The sequence below is a fragment of the Centruroides sculpturatus genome, unplaced genomic scaffold (genome assembly GCF_000671375.1).
Source record: "Centruroides sculpturatus isolate CEXI.00-Female unplaced genomic scaffold, Cexi_2.0 scaffold79, whole genome shotgun sequence".
NCBI lineage: Eukaryota > Metazoa > Arthropoda > Arachnida > Scorpiones > Buthidae > Centruroides > Centruroides sculpturatus.
The window spans coordinates 1,015,508-1,035,828 of record NW_019384415.1 but is presented as its reverse complement, the minus strand read 5'-3'; the positions used below and the strand labels follow the sequence as shown (position 1 = coordinate 1,035,828).

The 20,321-nt window shown below is 27.7% G+C and overlaps 1 protein-coding gene across 2 annotated transcripts in view; it reads right to left on the bottom strand.

Annotated features, from left to right (window-relative positions):
- LOC111619165 (protein phosphatase 1 regulatory subunit 37-like) overlaps nt 1-19,305 on the bottom strand; it is a 50,147-nt gene extending 30,842 nt beyond the window's left edge. For both annotated transcript variants that reach the window (XM_023360852.1, XM_023360851.1), the window contains exons 1-2: nt 19,008-19,305; nt 2,877-2,974 (exon numbers count right to left, since the gene is read on the bottom strand). In XM_023360852.1, the coding sequence (XP_023216620.1) occupies nt 2,877-2,974; nt 19,008-19,203 (294 nt within the window). In that variant the 5' untranslated portion in view covers nt 19,204-19,305. The remainder of the gene's footprint in view (nt 1-2,876; nt 2,975-19,007) is intronic.
- Between the last annotated feature and the right edge of the window lie 1,016 nt (nt 19,306-20,321).

Genomic DNA, 20,321 nt, shown 5'->3' with positions numbered 1-20,321 from the left:
AAGAAATTTGTCATTTCAATTAGTGATGAATGTCTTTTGGAGTGGCAAAATTAATAAATAATTTTGCCAATCTGATTGCTAGAATACACATAATTTAGAAATATATGGTATAACCAAATGTAGTATCATTTGTATGGTTATACCACCACCTAATTCTAGATTTAGTTCTGCATATTTCTTCTTGATAGCAAGCTTTCTTTCACACTTATGTTTTCAGATTTCTTTTAAATTTTCCATTTATTTCATATTGTTTGAATATTCATGATGAAACTAATTATCATATAAAGTAAACATTCATAATTATAATTTATTTTTAGTTACTAAATAATGAAAAACACAGTAACTTTAAACACAAAATAGTCTAAAATAAAACATTATTAAAAATTTTATATTTAATACGCAAGGTTTCAAGTTGCAATAAAAAAAAAATTTTAGTTTATAACAATAAAATAATTTGAAAATTTAAAGTTACAAAAACATATTAATTATTATTTATGAATTGCTATAGATACAAAAAAATCAATTTTCGATTAAAATTATTAAAATAATTATTAATGTAATATAGAGTGATATACTAGATTTGATATTAAAATCCTTGTAGACTTGTTAAGAACAAAGCTTTTTCCACTTTTAATTAACTCTATTCTAGCTTCTTGTATTAAATTGTTATCTAGCACTAAGTCCATTAACTTTGGACTTAGTAATAGGCAATACATTTTCAACATCACAATTCTATTTTCTATATAACAATTTTAATGCTAGATCTGTTTTGCATTCAGATATTTGGGTTTTTAAGGCATAGCTGGTTCTCAGTCTTTTCAAAAACCTCTTTTTATATATTGTCACAAAACTAAGGATTGTTTGATAAACTTTGTTTTGTTGTTAGAAACAGATTAACAACAAAAATAGTTTGCAAAAAATATAAAAAAACAAGGAAGAGCAAAACAAACAACAAACACTTTTCCAAACCAAACCATTTGAACATGTCAATGTTGCCTTTTCTTTTGTTTTGTGGCAATATTTATTGCAGCATAATAATAACTTTTATATATTTTATTTTATATTTTGTTATTATTAACCATGTAATTCATTATTTGAAAAAGAAGTTACTGATTGAATGTAATAAAAAGCAAGTTAATAAAATTTTTATCTCCATTTTAATTAAATGTAACTATGTACAGTACAATGATTACAAGAATAAATAAAACATATCCAATATTTTGTATGTATTTTGCCTATTTTTATAATTTCAAATTTAAAAAATGCACATTACAAAAATAATCAAATTAAATTTATAATTTGGTTAATAACCATAACACTTTTAAAAAGTAATGGAGAATCACTATTTAATTTATTTTAAATAATGCCATTAATTAAAAGATTAATTTATAAAGATTTTTAAAACACTTTTTAAAGAATTTTAAAAGCATTTTAAATGTAAAATTTACTTTTTCAAAAGTTATTTCACTCTCTCAAAATTAACAATTAAAATGTATTGTTTTGTTTAACATATCAAATAGATATATATCATTTACAGTTACTATTGCATTATTATTAAAATTATTAGAATTTTCATTAAAAGATCATATCTATCCAAACTGTCTAAAGAATCTTTGCATACCAAACTCAACTAATCAAATAAATAACTTCATTTCCTAGTCAAAATAATCACTTTAGTTATATATAGAGTTCAGATAGATAGAATAGATGAGATGAGAAAAAGACTGAATTTGCACATCCTTATTCCTGTGTATTAATCCATCAGTAACAACTATACTTGACATTGTCATTGCCATGACTCTAGATATTTTACAGTGACAATTATTTTATCTTCTTATAATAAATACACAAAATATAGTATGTTATTTGCTAATGTTTGTTTTGAAATGTTTGTTTTCTTAGGCATATATTTCATAATAATTTAAAATTTATTAAATTCAATAAAAAGTTTTAATAATATTTAAAAATTTTAAAAATCAATAAATTGTAATGATTTTGAATTTTAGTAATAGTTAAAATTATATGTCTATAATAAGAATATCATAAAAACAAAAATAAATATATTTAGATTAACTTATCTATGTTAAAATGACATTCTTACTTGTTAATGAAAAATGACCAATATTAAAGTTATTTTAATGAAAATAAGTTAAAATTTTAATAATAGACTCACAACAACCTTTAAGTGGCCAGTAAAATATTTAATTGAAAAACAAACGTTTTCGACCATATTTTTCAGTATGGTCGAAAACATGTCGAAGTAAATATGGTCGAAAACGTTTGTTTTTCAATTACATATTTTACTGGTCACTTGAACGTTGTTGTGAGTCTATTACAGTAAATTAATATATTGTAAACGAGTGTTTAACCTTTACACAAAGTAAAATTTTAATATTTGCATCAAAAACATCCTCTATTACAGTATGTTTAATTAAAACTAAAAATTTTAAACATAGTATAATAACTTCATATATTATTTAATTTCAATTATTTCAACTTACTATATTTTTTTCCCCTCTAAACAAATAATTACATTTGAAATAATTAAAGTTGCTATAATTTAAATGAACAAAACTGATTAAATTATTAATATTTAAATTTATAAAGATAAAAGTTCAGATTGATACATCTAAAATTAAGGTTATAACTTAAAATTTAAATTTAATATTTTTATATTTATTAATCTTAATGTAAAAAATCAATTCTCAGAATCAAAAATTAAATACAAATTAATTCACTTTAATTTCATTTTTAAAGTACTATTCACTAGTACTTTAAAAATGAAATTAAATAAAAAAATTTCATTTTTAAAGTACTAGTGAATACCAAAGTAACAAAATTTCCTAAAAATGATCATATATCAAATAGTTCTTTACCTGAAGTTGTTGTGCAATACATGGTAAAGGCTTTACACCTTGTTTTTCGCATCCAACTTCATAGGCTTCTAAAACACTATCTGTTTTAGCTTCTGAAACTATAAATATTAAATTAATTTAACATCTCTCATTAATATTTATTTATAAATAATTTTGAAATTCAATTAAAAAATCATTTCATAAGAAACACGAAAAAAAAAATTGTAAAAATTATTGTTCAGAATATTACTAAACTGAAATGGAATTATATTCCACTTCAACAGGCTGATTCCTTTACTATAAACCTGCTGCTCTAAGAAATCTAGGCTGAATCAGGCTGGCAAAAAAGCTAGCCTGACTCAACCTGGGGGAAAAAACCACAAGAATTTTTCATTACAAATATATTGAGCCTTATTCCTCATCACCCAGCCAACCCTATTCTATACCTAGTTGAATCCGTAATAAATATGATTAATTAAAAAGACCTCTTTAGTGCCTGCAATGCAAAAAAGTGATGGGGAAAATTAAATATACAATTTGATTTTAATAGATTTTATATGTAAGATTATATTTTATGTAGATCAACATTAATCATATATGCTTTTCAATATCATATCAAAAGTTTATCATTCATACAAAAAAAGCTAGAATAATCATTTCTTGTCTCCTTTAAGTAGGAAAAAGTTTGTTATTCTAGTCTTCCAATATATTCTAATAATAGCTACTCCCCTTCTCTGCATTGTGCATCCATCCATTAGTACACACACTATGGCCAAATGACCAAAGTGAAAGCTACCGCTCTGGGGGACCAAGAATCAAATCCAGACGAAAAATTCCTACTGGGAATTTTTCGTGTGGTGATCTGTTTGGACATGTCAAGCCCTGCCCCTCACCACCTGGCTGCCCCACTGTGGGCCTGACCAAATCCATAATGGGCCTGCTAAAGAAGGCCCTCTCAGTGCCCACAAGGAAGAAAGAGTTAAAAAACCACACAAAATTACACCTACAAATTACTTTGTTACAATTCCAACTTGACTTTTAACAGACTTAGCATAACTTTTATTACCTTTTTTGAAAAAACATTGAAAAAGTAATATATTGTATTCCTGCAGAATACAAATGACATCATCTTCATTCTTATACAATTTGAAAATACAGTAGTAAACAAACACAATATTCTCCTCAACAGTATGTATAACTGAAAATGCTGAACTGATGGATTAATCTACATACCAATAGGTAATAGTAGGTTATTTGTAAATAAATCTTTTATTAAAAATAATTAATACTAATATTAAATAGGAAAATAAATTTTTTTAAATTTTAGAAACAAAAAACTCTTACTTTAATTTTAATTATTGCATTCTTTAAATTCCTGTTTTGAAATCATAACACAATTAGCCTTTGTCATTTCATAAGCAACAGGACTTCTCGTGACACAACAGAAAATGGTGCAAACGTTAGAATACAGTGCTACACGAGTTATAATGAAAAAAGTATTATTTTCCTAACAACTAGAACCCAATATTTCCATGGCTTATTCCTATTGCTCTTAAACCTACCATTAAGACTCTAATTCTCCTTACTAGCACACACTCATCTTTCCAAATATGATTTAATCATCTAAGAGTACACTCATTGAAAAAAGTTATGCACCCAGACAGAACTGTCCATTTACTACAAAACTCTGCACACAGCTATATCTCAGACAAGTAAGTAAATCATTATAGCTGTGGTATGATTGCATGCCAAGTAATGTCACTAGAATGCCTTAAAACTGCTATCTCAGTATCTTACAAAAAAGATGCACTGTGTTCAGAATTTTCAATAAATCTGTTATTTGAAGATCTTCAAATGCTAGGTATGCCTATACAATACAGTCAAAGACATTATGCACAGCTGACAGAGTTTGAGAAAGCTGCATCAAGCTAAAGGAAGCAGAGTGGTATTTTGCTAAACTGCTCTGTATCTGGGCTGTTCTCACCCAAGTGTGAAACGTTGGGGGCAATGGATACATGGTGGACAGATTCTGGATGTCCAGAAAGATCACCAGGAGAGATGGTCATCTGCATAAGAGACAAACACAACAAACAGCTGCAACAGCATCTTTGTCATTATCCAGAGACAAATAGAAGCCTTGTTAAAGAATCCTGTTTCTTTCTTTATCATCAGTAGGTAAATTTGTATGCACAGTTGCTGCTACATATATTTCCATTATCACACAACATGATTGGCTCCATTTGCAGTGGTGCCATGACAGAAAAGATGCATTGCTACAGACTACTTGCTTATTGTCTTTAGTAATGAATCTAGTTCTGTTTGTGAGGAGCAACCACTGTGTTACAAGTGTGGAGGATCATCAGTGAACACTTCAATCCTACCTTTATCACATTACACTTGCTGCTGGTGTGCTGATCTGGGAAGCCATTTCATATGACAGTCAGTCACTCCTAATAGTGGTATGAAGAATATTGATTGCACAGTGGTATTTTTAGGGCCTCCTATGTCCTCACATGTTTTTCATAGTAGGGCTGCAAACAGCCATTTTTCCATCAAGATAATACTCAGCCACACACAACTAAAATATTCCAGAAATGTCTATCACATTGTCACACTTCCTTCATCTGCTCAGACCCTAGATTTATCACCCATCAAACATTTGTGGGACTTGGCGAAATGTCAGCTTAAGCCATCTATGAGTATGAGAGGTCAGGGGTGGCAGTTACAACATCTGTGAGCAAATCTGTTATAGGATAGTTAGTGCCCAACTGTATTGCTGCATGTATCCAGATAAGAGATCATACAAAGTACTAAAGATGTGATAAAAGATAATTTTTGATTTATTAGATTTATATTTAGTTACTTACATTATTTATTTTCCCATTTCGTTTCAGTTATTTTGTTTTGGAAACTGAGTTATAGTCTTGCTATCTCAACACTTCCTAACTAGAGCTTCATTTGTATAATTTATTACTGAGATTTAAATAATGAATGGAATAACATTTCACTAGTATAATATTTTAGCTGTATTCATCAACAGAAGATTATTTAGAATTTATTCCTACTCATAGATATTGGTAGAAGACACAACTAAATGAAAAGTTATTTCTTATAAACTTGTGTATAGGGATTGTAAATTTACCGACTTTTTCATTTACCGGTAATTCGGTAAATGAAAATTAAAATACCGGTTTACCGGTAAATCTTTTTCCTGAAAAATAAAATTAAGGTGATAAAAAATATAAGTAATTTTGATTTCCATTTCACATTTTTTATTTCAAAGATATAGAATATAAAAATTAAAGTGTTATTCTAAACAAACTATAATAATAACTTTTAGAAACATAAATAAAATAATACAGAAAAATAAAAATAAAACAGAAATAATATATAGTACCTAATACCATTTTATTGTTTACCATTTTTTAAAAAATAACTTCTCAAGAAACTTAAATTATTTAAAGTCTTATCTCCTAATTTTGATCTAATTTTTGTACAAAATAATCCGGGTTAGGTTAAGTTTCTAGACTTTTTCGGACATCATCTTTAAGTAATAAAAATCTTTCCAGCATGTTTAGTAAGCTATTCCACCGGGTTCTACAATCTAAAATTAAAGAAAGTTCTTTTCGTGAGAGTAATGGGGATTCCCCACGAAAATAAGGTTAGAATAATACATATTTTGCACAATCTTAAGGCATAATGTTAGAATCTTGTAATAAATATTTGTATTTAATTATTTTAAACAGTTGTTAGAAGTAAAAAATTTATTTAAGGTACAAATTTTAATGTTATTTTGCAATAATATTGCATTAATGTCCTGTCATAATGTGGTGTATTCAAAATTGCTATTAATTTAAAAAATACGTGAAATATTTACGTATTATTATTTTTAAATATTAAAAAAAGAGATATTTACTTACTCTTTAAGAAAAACGTTGATTGTAAAGATTTTAAACCTTTAAAAATCTCAAAAAACGGCAGAGCACAAATCACATATGCTAACTAGAGCTTTCTGTACAATTTACAGTGCCTCTCAAACCCAAGAAAGTTTAAATTAAAATTAAACAAAAAATATCTCACATAAAATTAATAATTAGGTATATTGTTGCTTACACTTATCTGTATTTTTTTTTTCAATGTCCCTTTAGCCCTTTTAAATATCTATAAACACAATATTTTCTACATAAAAATTTCTAGTATGAATTTTTCATTTACCGAATTACCGGTAAATTTTTGAAATTTACCGGTAATTCGGTTTTTTGGTCAATTTTTTTTGTCAATTTATCGGTTAACCGGTAAATCGGTAAACTGGTATACAATCCCTACTTGTGTAGCAAGCAAATCAGAAATGTGTAAAAGAACATTGTCAAACTGACACAGTAAGCTAGTTTTTACTTTTGCTGATAATTATTTAGCTATTGAATTGCAAGTCATTGACATTAATTACGGGTTTTTCTTCTGGGTTCTTTCCCTAATCAGGTAATTAACCTGACTTTGAATACTAATTTTGTGCAGATAACCCACGGTTTGCATATAATCTGCTAAGGCATTATATACATTCTGAAGAAAATTGCAAAAACAAAAATAAAGTCTCTGTACAATCTGGCCTACTGTATACACAACATCTCTATGGCAGCTGTTGAAAGCAAGATAATTAGTGGCATTCAGTTACCACCATAAGCATTAAAAGATTGCTTTTTTTCCTTACTTAATTGTACTATAAGTGAGTGCACGAAAGTTCAATTTCCCTTCTTTTCTGACTTACGGTGGCATAAAACCTTCTGAACTCTAAAACATTTATTAAATGAAATAGAATTAAAATAAAATGTTAAAAAAGCAAACCAGTTTTTTCTTAGAAACCTTTTTATTACATCGTATTTATCCCTAAATGCATTTCGCCAGTACACTGGCCTCTTCAGTAGGGCTCCAAAATATACAATACAATTCAGTTTGCCAATCACAATAGCTATTCATTACAATCTCTTACTCGGTGATTAGTTTTTATATCCAACAAGGTTTACCCAGCATTCCGCTGGCGCCACACCATTATTTAAATTTACAGAGTTAATTTGCATAACGATTGCAAAATGCTCTTTAAATTTCCATTTTACAGTATTTATTTCTTTATACACAATTTTTACTTCATTAACATTAATTTGACAATTATTAATACTACAATGCAAAAACACCAGGGAACTATTGACCTTTAAACGTACTGCGGCGAGATGTTCCGACAGTCTGACCTTCAACTTCAGTTTGGTCTCACCAACGTAAAAATTCAGGACTCCGCATGTGCATTGCAATCTATACACAACACCTTCCTCTTCCAATGGATCCTTTCTTTCCTTATTAAATTTCTAATTTCTAATAATAAAATCTAATATAAATATGTCCTATTTTCATCAGTTCAGATAGCCTGTTTTTTTGGATTGGAGTTAATTTGATTAAACTTTCACTAAAAATTTTGATATTTCTCGTACAAACCTTTAATATATAGAAACGATATGTACTTTTTAATTTCTTGTTTTATCTTTACTTTATATTGATTTAACATGAGGTCATCATACCATTTTTTTAAACAGATTTCTTGGGTATCCACGTGCAATTTTTCATGTACTCACTCACAGTACAATTAAGTAATTACAATTCTGACTCCATTGTTTTAAATATTTTAATTTATTTTTATTGCTTTTTTTGTTTCATTACTGTTAACAAATCATTGTGGATATACATAAACAACCAACTTCAAATATTCTATTGTAATCATATTAATTTCCACATTATTCAGACTATATAATTGGCTAACTGTTTAGAAAAATTGTTTTATATTATTTATTAACAGTAGGCAATTAGACTGTTATCTTAGACCAACAATACCTAATAATTGAAATAATTTTTGAATAAAATCTAAATAAAAATTAAATTACAATTTTTATTATAATTATTAAATTTAATTCAATAATAATTAACAAATTGAAACTAAAGATAATATTACCTTTTTGCATTATTTTTTAAACTCTAATTAATATAAAATGGATTTCTACACTAAAAACTTATATTTGTATAAAATTTAGACTATTAAATAACTTTCAATCCAAGTATGCATTAGCAAAAACAATGGCTTAGTGCAGTGGCATACATATACACACAAACTCACACTTGTGTATTATCTCAGCTAACAGCATGTCTGAAGACACTTCATGTGCATAGTATGGTATTTAGCCTTAACAGGGAAATGGCTACTGAGAAATTATCCCTATATTCACTGATCATTCCCATAAGTCAATTGCAACCATTTATGAACTGTCCCAATTATGTAAATTAGATGTAAAAATAAAAACAATAAATTGTATTTATTTATTTTATCACTAATTTTTTGTTCAGTAATAATAATAAAATAAACTCAGAAAAAAACTAAACAGAAAATGATTTTATTTTCGATATTACAATTATTTCCAAAAGCTTTTATAATCATAAATAATTACTGTATAAAAATTTAATTATTTCTAGCTGTATTTTGTATTAGACTGAAATTAATCTGTATCTTAATTGCAAGTATTTATTAAAAATTAAATCTTAATCTATTGAAATAGGTCAGGGTTGTAAAAACAGCAGTTACAGTTAAACACTTAACTGTCATTTCTCATAAATGTATGAATAGACAATTGTCTGTCCTGTGAGTCAGTTGCCTCCCTCTGGCCAGTTGTATAGTGTGAATAAACTTGTAAATGGAATTTAACATAGGCTATCTCCATTGCACCCCTTTCAAACACAGAAAATCCACAGGTTATCTGCTCAAAATTACAGTATATTCAAGCACGTTTTTTATACATTGGAAAAACAACAATACAGTGCTAAGTATTACTAGTATAAGTTAAGTGATCATCTTTAAGAAGAACTGATAGTTAATAATAATAATAATTTTTTATTTAATAAAAATTGCTAATATGAATGATCTTTAACTCAAGTGACTGTTTTAAATAAACATAGTCTTACATCAATTTATAAGCACACCATATTCCTGAAAATCTCAGACCAGGACTAGGCCAGACTAGGACTAGATTTTATATCATTTCTTAGCTACAATTTGAACTTCATTCCTGTATAATCCAGGCATTCTATCCATGTTACTCGATAAGATTGCAAATAAGGGTTAATATGCTATAAAACATTTACCAATTAATCAATGATTCTAAATAAAATAAACATGCAAACTAGATTATTTATTGATATAAAGGAACTAATATGAAATAAGAGAAGACAATTTAAAAGAAGCAAACAAATAAAAAAAAAAAAGTGTCTGATAACTAACTACTATTTTCACAATATTGAGTTAAGATGGTAATAAGAAAGTAGAAAACAAAACAGAATAAAATAAAACAGCTTTTTAATTGATAAAACTGCATTTATAGATAAAAAGATCTATAATGTAAAGTCCAACAAACTGCACAATCATGTTAAAATGAATAGCAGTATTTGAAGTAATCAAATACTATGTCAATAAAACAAAGCAAATGAAGACTGAAACCTACAACTATCTATTCATAGCATATGGAAATTTCAATCTCATTGCACTTGTGATTAGGATATTTTGTTCTCATAAATATCATTAGTGTTCATTATATCAAATATTTCAGCTTATAAAGGGAGAAGGAAAAAAAAAAAGATAGCTTTTATAAAGGGTTAAGGAATGGAATATGTATCAATTTTATTAAGATCAGTCATAGAACATCAATTTAGGCATAAATGCAAAAATTATATGTTGTATTTATAGATTTGAAAAAAGCCTTTGACTATATTTCAATTGACAAACTTTTGTAATAAAATTACTCAAACATAAATTTAGCCTTAAATTTGTTAAAAAACAGACTATTTGGCAATTGAAAGGTAATTATTAAATTATATGCTTTTCAATACAAACCTATGAATATCAAGAAAGGCCTCCTCTAAGACAACCCATTATCTCCTCATTTATTTAACCTCATAATATATAATTTAAACTCTGGTATATTTTGAAATGAAGATAGAATTAAATTGCAAATGAAATTATTTATAGTATAATTTACGCAAATGACATTGCAATAATAGCATCCACAAAGGTGTTCCTTCAGAGGAAAATAAATTCAGCTGAAAGTTACTGTAAAAAGAGTGGACTAAAAATTAATCCAACAAAATTGAAAATAATGATCTTTCATCAGGGAGGAAGATTAGTTCAGAAAGGGAAAAAATTTTTTTATCCGGAAAGAACATTGCTAAAAATGTGTTGTAATTTAAATGTTTGGGAGTTACTTACACTTACCTTTTCTTTTGACAAGCATTTTAAGATTTATAGAACAAGCAACAAGATTTATAGCTGACCTAAAATATTTGACTAGTCAAATGAAAACCACCATTCAAATTCATTTTAAACTGTTTATGTCGACAATTCTTACATCAACATTTCATGCAACTCCTATTTGGATATCACATTTTATGGATAAAGACAAGACTATATAATTACAGTTTATTAGAAAGGTTTTTCAGTTAGAACCAAAAGGTTGGTATGCAACTAAGAAAAGTATTGATGGAAGCAAAAATAGGCTGAAAAGTAATGCACACATGCTTGTAGAGCGCAAATGAAATGATTTTCAGAAGAATGTCAGGTGGCGTATGGAAGTAACATTCCCCCTCTATGTGCATGCACAGTTTGAGGTTGTTGTGTTCATTCAGTATATTTTGATAAGTGGAAATATGGAGATGTGTTCTAATACTATGTCAACGCGAGTTAAACAGTGTGCTGTTATCGAATTTTTAACTGTTAAAAAAGTGACTCCTACTAAGATTCATCGTCTTTTAAAGGCTGTTGATAGGTCTGTTGTAAATCGATGGATAATAAAATTTTGTGATTACAAGCCCGGAAAAGCCATAATTGTTCATGAAACACACAGCAGACGTCCGATCATTGCTACAGACGATTACCATTGTCCCTCGTTGCAATGTTTAATTCTTCTCAGTACATACAGACTCTAAAACACTTCCGACATTGAGTTTGTCATGTTAGAGGCAGCCTGGCGCCAATAATCTTGCAACATGACAACGCTCGTCCACACACCTCATGTGCAACTGGAGAGGGTATGCGAAACCTGAAGTTTGAACCGATTCCACACCTTCCTTATTCCCCTGATCTTGCACCTTGCAATTTTTATTTTTTTCCTCTACTCAAGAGAGACCTCAAGGGTGATCATTACACCTCGGACGATGAGGTGAAGGCAGCTGTCAAGTCCTGGATTCCAGAAAAGTCAGAAGAATTTTTCAGTGACAAAATGAAAAAAACTTGTTACACATTGGGAGAAATGTGTTAGCCTTAACGGTGACTATGTTGAAAAATAAATACAGTAGAGTGTCGATTATCCGAATCAATTGGGGACTGGGGTTGTTCGGAAAAATCAATATTTCAGATAACTGATTATGTACGAAAAAATATATTAACCTATCCCATGTTGAACTTTTCCTCCGTTGCGTGTTGCTTCGCGTTGAATTTTCATCAATGTTAAGCCTAACGAAGACTATTGTATCATTAAAAATTATTTTTTTATTTTGTACAAACAAAATAAATATATTGAAAAATATAAAAACAATAAAAAAGTATACTTCAGAAGTTAATTTAGTATCAAAAACGTAAAATATTTGAGNTAAATACAGCGATTACTTTCTTTTGAACTGAACTGTAATGTAACAAATAATTGGAAGATATTGGATTGTCATGGATGGATGATTACAATCTTTATAAAAATATTCTAGTATAAAGAATTTCCTTTTATAGCTATAAAATAACAGTTCAATTTTTTTTCCTATTAACAATTTTTCCTCTTAGAAAACACTGTTTTATGAATAATAATAATAACAACAAAATTAGATAATAAAACATTTAATTATAGAAATGCAATGGGCATTTTTATTTTAGCTTGCATTATAATTATGCAATTGGTTTTAGAAGAATGGAAGATATATTGAAATTTTTTGTTTTCTCAGTAAAGTTATTATCTGATACTATAACTATACAATCATTAAATATGGATAAAGAAAACTGCCAATAAATCCCAATTTCTTTCTTGGTTCCAATATACAATAAAATATTCTATAGAAAACAAATATATGTATAAAAGGATTAAATTTGCCTTAAAGAAACATTATATGCAAATGAGGTTAAACTCCACATATCTAATAATAATAATAGGAAAAGAAGTCTAGTACTGAAATTGTGTACAGGAGATTAGTACAATGTATAAGTTGCTACTCAATGTGAAGGGTATAGTGATGTGCGCCTACTCCAACCATATAGCTGCACACACCATTCCCAACACCCAGACTACTTATATTAGGAAAAGTTTGTTTATTGAAAGGCATTGTTAAGCTTGTTCAATTAGTGTTGCAGAAGAGATTCAATTTTTCCTCTATGATAGGTCCAGTCACAGATACAGCATGTCAGTGATTATGTAACTTTTCCAGTACTGGTCTGTGCACATACATTTCATAATGAGTCAGCTTTTCTGATGACATTTTCCTTCCTCAAATACTTATAAGCATTCTGGTATGTTTCTGGTTCCTAATAAGAGTTGCATTTCAAGTCAATCAATAGATGTGCCTCATTTAGTACTATGCAAGGACTGTGCTTATGAGATGGATCCAGTACTTCTTTCAGGCATCTCTCCAGGAGGCATATATTTTTATAGGAAATATCATAATTTGTTGTAAGACATATATAATTACTTATAATTCTTGCCTGATTTCTCTATCATTCATTGTATCTTGTGTTCCGTATGTCTGTGGCTTAATATAGCAATGATCAGTAAAACCAAATACAGTAGAGCGTCGATTTTCCGAATCAATTGGGGACAGAAAGATCACCAGGAGAGATGGTCATCTGCATAAGAGACAAACACAACAAACAGCTGCAACAGCATCTTTGTCATTATCCAGAGACAAATAGAAGCCTTGTTAAAGAATCCTGTTTCTTTCTTTATCATCAGTAGGTAAATTTGTATGCACAGTTGCTGCTACATATATTTCCATTATCACACAACATGATTGGCTCCATTTGCAGTGGTGCCATGACAGAAAAGATGCATTGCTACAGACTACTTGCTTATTGTCTTTAGTAATGAATCTAGTTCTGTTTGTGAGGAGCAACCACTGTGTTACAAGTGTGGAGGATCATCAGTGAACACTTCAATCCTACCTTTATCACATTACACTTGCTGCTGGTGTGCTGATCTGGGAAGCCATTTCATATGACAGTCAGTCACTCCTAATAGTGGTATGAAGAATATTGATTGCACAGTGGTATTTTTAGGGCCTCCTATGTCCTCACATGTTTTTCATAGTAGGGCTGCAAACAGCCATTTTTCCATCAAGATAATACTCAGCCACACACAACTAAAATATTCCAGAAATGTCTATCACATTGTCACACTTCCTTCATCTGCTCAGACCCTAGATTTATCACCCATCAAACATTTGTGGGACTTGGCGAAATGTCAGCTTAAGCCATCTATGAGTATGAGAGGTCAGGGGTGGCAGTTACAACATCTGTGAGCAAATCTGTTATAGGATAGTTAGTGCCCAACTGTATTGCTGCATGTATCCAGATAAGAGATCATACAAAGTACTAAAGATGTGATAAAAGATAATTTTTGATTTATTAGATTTATATTTAGTTACTTACATTATTTATTTTCCCATTTCGTTTCAGTTATTTTGTTTTGGAAACTGAGTTATAGTCTTGCTATCTCAACACTTCCTAACTAGAGCTTCATTTGTATAATTTATTACTGAGATTTAAATAATGAATGGAATAACATTTCACTAGTATAATATTTTAGCTGTATTCATCAACAGAAGATTATTTAGAATTTATTCCTACTCATAGATATTGGTAGAAGACACAACTAAATGAAAAGTTATTTCTTATAAACTTGTGTATAGGGATTGTAAATTTACCGACTTTTTCATTTACCGGTAATTCGGTAAATGAAAATTAAAATACCGGTTTACCGGTAAATCTTTTTCCTGAAAAATAAAATTAAGGTGATAAAAAATATAAGTAATTTTGATTTCCATTTCACATTTTTTATTTCAAAGATATAGAATATAAAAATTAAAGTGTTATTCTAAACAAACTATAATAATAACTTTTAGAAACATAAATAAAATAATACAGAAAAATAAAAATAAAACAGAAATAATATATAGTACCTAATACCATTTTATTGTTTACCATTTTTTAAAAAATAACTTCTCAAGAAACTTAAATTATTTAAAGTCTTATCTCCTAATTTTGATCTAATTTTTGTACAAAATAATCCGGGTTAGGTTAAGTTTCTAGACTTTTTCGGACATCATCTTTAAGTAATAAAAATCTTTCCAGCATGTTTAGTAAGCTATTCCACCGGGTTCTNTCATCATAAATGAATAATTAAAAAGATGTATATCTTTGCCAAAATGAACTAAATATTGAATTCTGATAAATAGAAATATGCACACTCAAGAATACTAACTGCTTTCTCTCAGCTCAAAGTATAATCAGATAATAATAATTATTATTATTATTATCTGATTATTATTATTATTATTAGTAATACACAAAAGTAATTAAGCATGTCAAGAAAAGTTTTAAGTTTTAATTAATATTTGAAATATATGTTAAATAAATTTGATATTTTATAACTAATAAATTGTTTAAAATATTAATAAATAACTAATACCATATTTACTTGCATATAAAACAAGTTTTTTATTCATTTTTCACTGCTTCAAAAACCTAGGTTGCCCTATATGCGCGAACGAAGGATTCTTTGCGTTTTTGTAATAATTTCTTTGAACCATGTATACTTCATGCTGTCATTATAGGTCTACAGTCTATTTATCGTAAGTTGACACTTACTGTAAACAAATTAAGACATACACCCCTTTGTTTATTGGTTTAATCCTACATCCATCAATTAAAAACTGCATTGCATCTCATTCGTTCACAGAAAATAGTTTCTCGTTATTTATAAAAACATTAATGAAATACAGGTCATTTAGCAATGATTATAAATATAGTTATTTTATATTAGTTAAATTGTTATTTTTAATGAATATTAGCACATTCTGAATCATTAAAAATAAACTTTTCCTGATCACACAATAATGTTTTGGTTTTGTTTTCAATTCCTCATGTATTAAGGCAAATATGGTTGTCTGTCTTAATACATGCATTTGATAATATTTTGTGATTAAACAAAATAAAATTAGAATTGTATTAATAAATCTAATTTTTTTTATTTTGATCTCTAAAGTCACACCTCGTCCTATACATGAGATTGACTTATACCCAAGTAAATACGGTAATTTATTTTGAACAAATATACATAAAAATACTGTCATCAAATTTAATATATTGAATATTTCAATTCTGAAAAATTCAGATTTCATACTTTCCAAATTAATATAAAGATACTGCTTTAATGTTGCTAAAATAGCTTTCTTTTATATTCATTCTAAAAATATTTTAAATATTTATTTATTTGTTTAATATTCTGAAAAGAGATGGATGTATTTAAGAATTTCTTACATTCAAGCATGACTGAATGTAAATCTAAAAGAATCTTTGAAATTATTGCTTCAAATCTTAAACAAATTAACTTCAAGACTGCTAACTTTTAATTACCGTATATGACAGCATATAAATCAACCTCAAGATTTTCAGCTGAAAATGCTGATTTAAACCTATAATTACTTTATAAGTTGTCTCCAAACACACAGTAGGATGCCAAGAAGCCAGAACTGAAATGTGGATACAGTATATGATAGCATAAAGATTTAACCACCCCATACCACTCACCACCATGATCACCATCACTAATTCCCAAAACTGGATAAATAATTATCTTACTTTTTTTCATTAATCTTTCTTAAATATGAAATACAGAACTCACATTTACTTCAATCGTTCATATTAGAGGAATTTTGGGTATTTAGAAGTTTAATGATATTTTTGGCAAAAATATGCTGTAGAAATATGCTTATTTAGCCTAAAGTAAATATGGCTTTATATGTCATTTTGCTTAACATCACAGTTTCTAAGAACCTATTGAAAACTTAAGTGAAGACTTGCTACATATTATATAGTTCATATGAAAAAGGATGTGAGCAACAGAATCTACATAGGACACTAAGAAACTGCTAAAAAATGTTCATTAAGTTCTTAAGTCAGTAAATCTTGGTAACAATGCTATTGTAAACAAAAATTTTCCAAAAAACATATTTGAGCCAAAATCAATACTTCCAACAAAATACTAAATGTTTTACAATAAATACAACAAAACATTAAATAATATCATAATAGTTTTACTATTTATACTACAGTGTTCTTTCATTTCATATATATGACAGAATACTATAGTTTACGTTTGCATATGTGGTCTGTCATTTGCATCAGTGATGCTAACAGTTGCACATTAGCTGTTAGAAACGGCATTAATGTTCATTTACACTAAATTTTTAATTAATATATTAATTTCTATGTTAAATAAGTTTATCAAATCCGACTTTTAGTTGAAAATATTTGAGAAGCCTTTCAAGTGATATCTAGTAATTGTTATTAGTGCTGTTTCACTTGTTTAGCTCTCTTTGGTAGAAGTTTGAAGTTTGTATTTTATACCCAGCATATAAATCAACATCTAATTTTGAAGACATTATCTCAGGCTTAAATAGTCAACTTTTATACTAGTATATATAGCAAAACTATTTAAACAAAATTCTAAAATTAACAATATTTTTCAATCAAATCAATAATATTTCTGGATAATCAAAAATAATTTTCATAAAAATCCTATAACTTTTCAAGACTTCACTTAATAATACTTGAAATGTTACAAAAATAATGTCTTTATTTCAAATAACCAAAGCAATTTATTATTATTTACAACATAATTCTGTACTAATTTATAAATCTTAAAAGTGATGGTCAAATATTTTTATTAAGTTTTATTAAAATTTAATTTTCTTTTAACATCTAATTCAAAATAATCTAAATATATACTAAAACACCAATTACAAAATTAGAATCAAATCTGAAAATAAAATTTCTTTTACAATTATATATCAAAAGTTTTTGTACTTTTCTTTTAGACATTAAAAAATTGTGATATGTAGATTTATGCAATAAAGATAAAATGAACTTTTCACAGACGTATCAAGTATTGAAAACAATAGAAACTGAATGTCAGAGGAAACCAGAGGAAATGTCAAAAATTAAATTCCCACCTTAGAAATCAACTCCATCAAAAAGTTTAATGAAACAAAAACATTTTTAACCTAATTTGATAGGTCTTCATCAGCTGATATTCCAAATAAAACAAATTTGAATAAAAACAAAAATTCAATAAATACCAGTAGAAGAAAGTATAAAATCTTTCAAAATACTCAACTGACGAAGTCCTATCAAATTTTTTTTTATTAACTTATCGCCGGAGTCAATTTCTAAAGTACGAATTTATTTTCCAAATAAATATGTATCTATCTCCAAAGATACAATTTACCGTGATTCATTTTCAGCATCAATTATTCGTTTCGCTGGAAGTTTTAATCAACTTTTATAGGTTAATAAAATGGCAAATTTCACGTACAATTTTCTTAAATAATTTACACCGGAAAAAAATTACCAAATATAGAAAAAAATAAAAAAATAAAAATAGATTTTGTATAGTGGGACAAAGTCATTATACGGTAATTATTTTGTCAAATCTTTCGCAATTCCTACGTATTACAAAAAGAAAAACAAACGACTATAATTATAACCAAAGTGAATTTTCATGTTTTTCACATTTCATTAGATTTTTATGTACAAAAATATTAAAATTATCCTAAGGCAAATGTTATTTTTAATTATTTCTTTGTTTTTATATATATATATTATATTTATTTGTATTTCAAAATAATTTTTATTTATCATTGAAATAATAAAGTGGCTGGCCTTGAATAATAATAATACAAGTAAGTGGTATATGTATCTTTACTTTAAAATTGCATATCAATATACACACACACACATACATACATATATATATATATTAAATGTATTGAATATCTTACACATCTTTGACGTTTAATATATAAGAAAATACTCACCAGTTCTCCAAGGATCTGGTGGATCAACATAACCAGTTACAATCATGTCGTCGTTGGGAAAGTTAACTCGTCTTCCTTTACATCTCATCTTGCGGGACTGTATACTTTTACTACTTTCTGTCGGCGTTGTTGGCGCAGAAACTGATTTCTCCGTTAAAAACGTATCATACGCGTTGATTTCCATATCTGTCGTCATCGCTTCCTACCTTAAAGAAATTCTCTACATCGGAAATGTTATCGCCATTTCTGCTGTTTTACCTCCCTGCTTCTTCGTACTAAATACAGTGCCATCTGGCGATTTTACTAATATTAACTAGAACGAAATATAATTTTAGTTTAATGATATTTTTGGCAAAAATATGCTTATTTAGCCTAAAGTAAATATGGCTTTATATGTCATTTTGCTTAACATCACAGTTTCTAAGAACCTATTGAAAACTTAAGTGAAGACTTGCTACATATTATATAGTTCATATGAAAAAGGATGTGAGCAACAGAATCTACATAGGACACTAAGAAACTGCTAAAAAATGTTCATTAAGTTCTTAAGTCAGTAAATCTTGGTAACAATGCTATTGTAAACAAAAATTTTCCAAAAAACATATTTGAGCCAAAATCAATACTTCCAACAAAATACTAAATGTTTTACAATAAATACAACAAAACATTAAATAATATCATAATAGTTTTACTATTTATACTACAGTGTTCTTTCATTTCATATATATGACAGAATACTATAGTTTACGTTTGCATATGTGGTCTGTCATTTGCATCAGTGATGCTAACAGTTGCACATTAGCTGTTAGAAACGGCATTAATGTTCATTTACACTAAATTTTTAATTAATATATTAATTTCTATGTTAAATAAGTTTATCAAATCCGACTTTTAGTTGAAAATATTTGAGAAGCCTTTCAAGTGATATCTAGTAATTGTTATTAGTGCTGTTTCACTTGTTTAGCTCTCTTTGGTAGAAGTTTGAAGTTTGTATTTTATACCCAGCATATAAATCAACATCTAATTTTGAAGACATTATCTCAGGCTTAAATAGTCAACTTTTATACTAGTATATATAGCAAAACTATTTAAACAAAATTCTAAAATTAACAATATTTTTCAATCAAATCAATAATATTTCTGGATAATCAAAAATAATTTTCATAAAAATCCTATAACTTTTCAAGACTTCACTTAATAATACTTGAAATGTTACAAAAATAATGTCTTTATTTCAAATAACCAAAGCAATTTATTATTATTTACAACATAATTCTGTACTAATTTATAAATCTTAAAAGTGATGGTCAAATA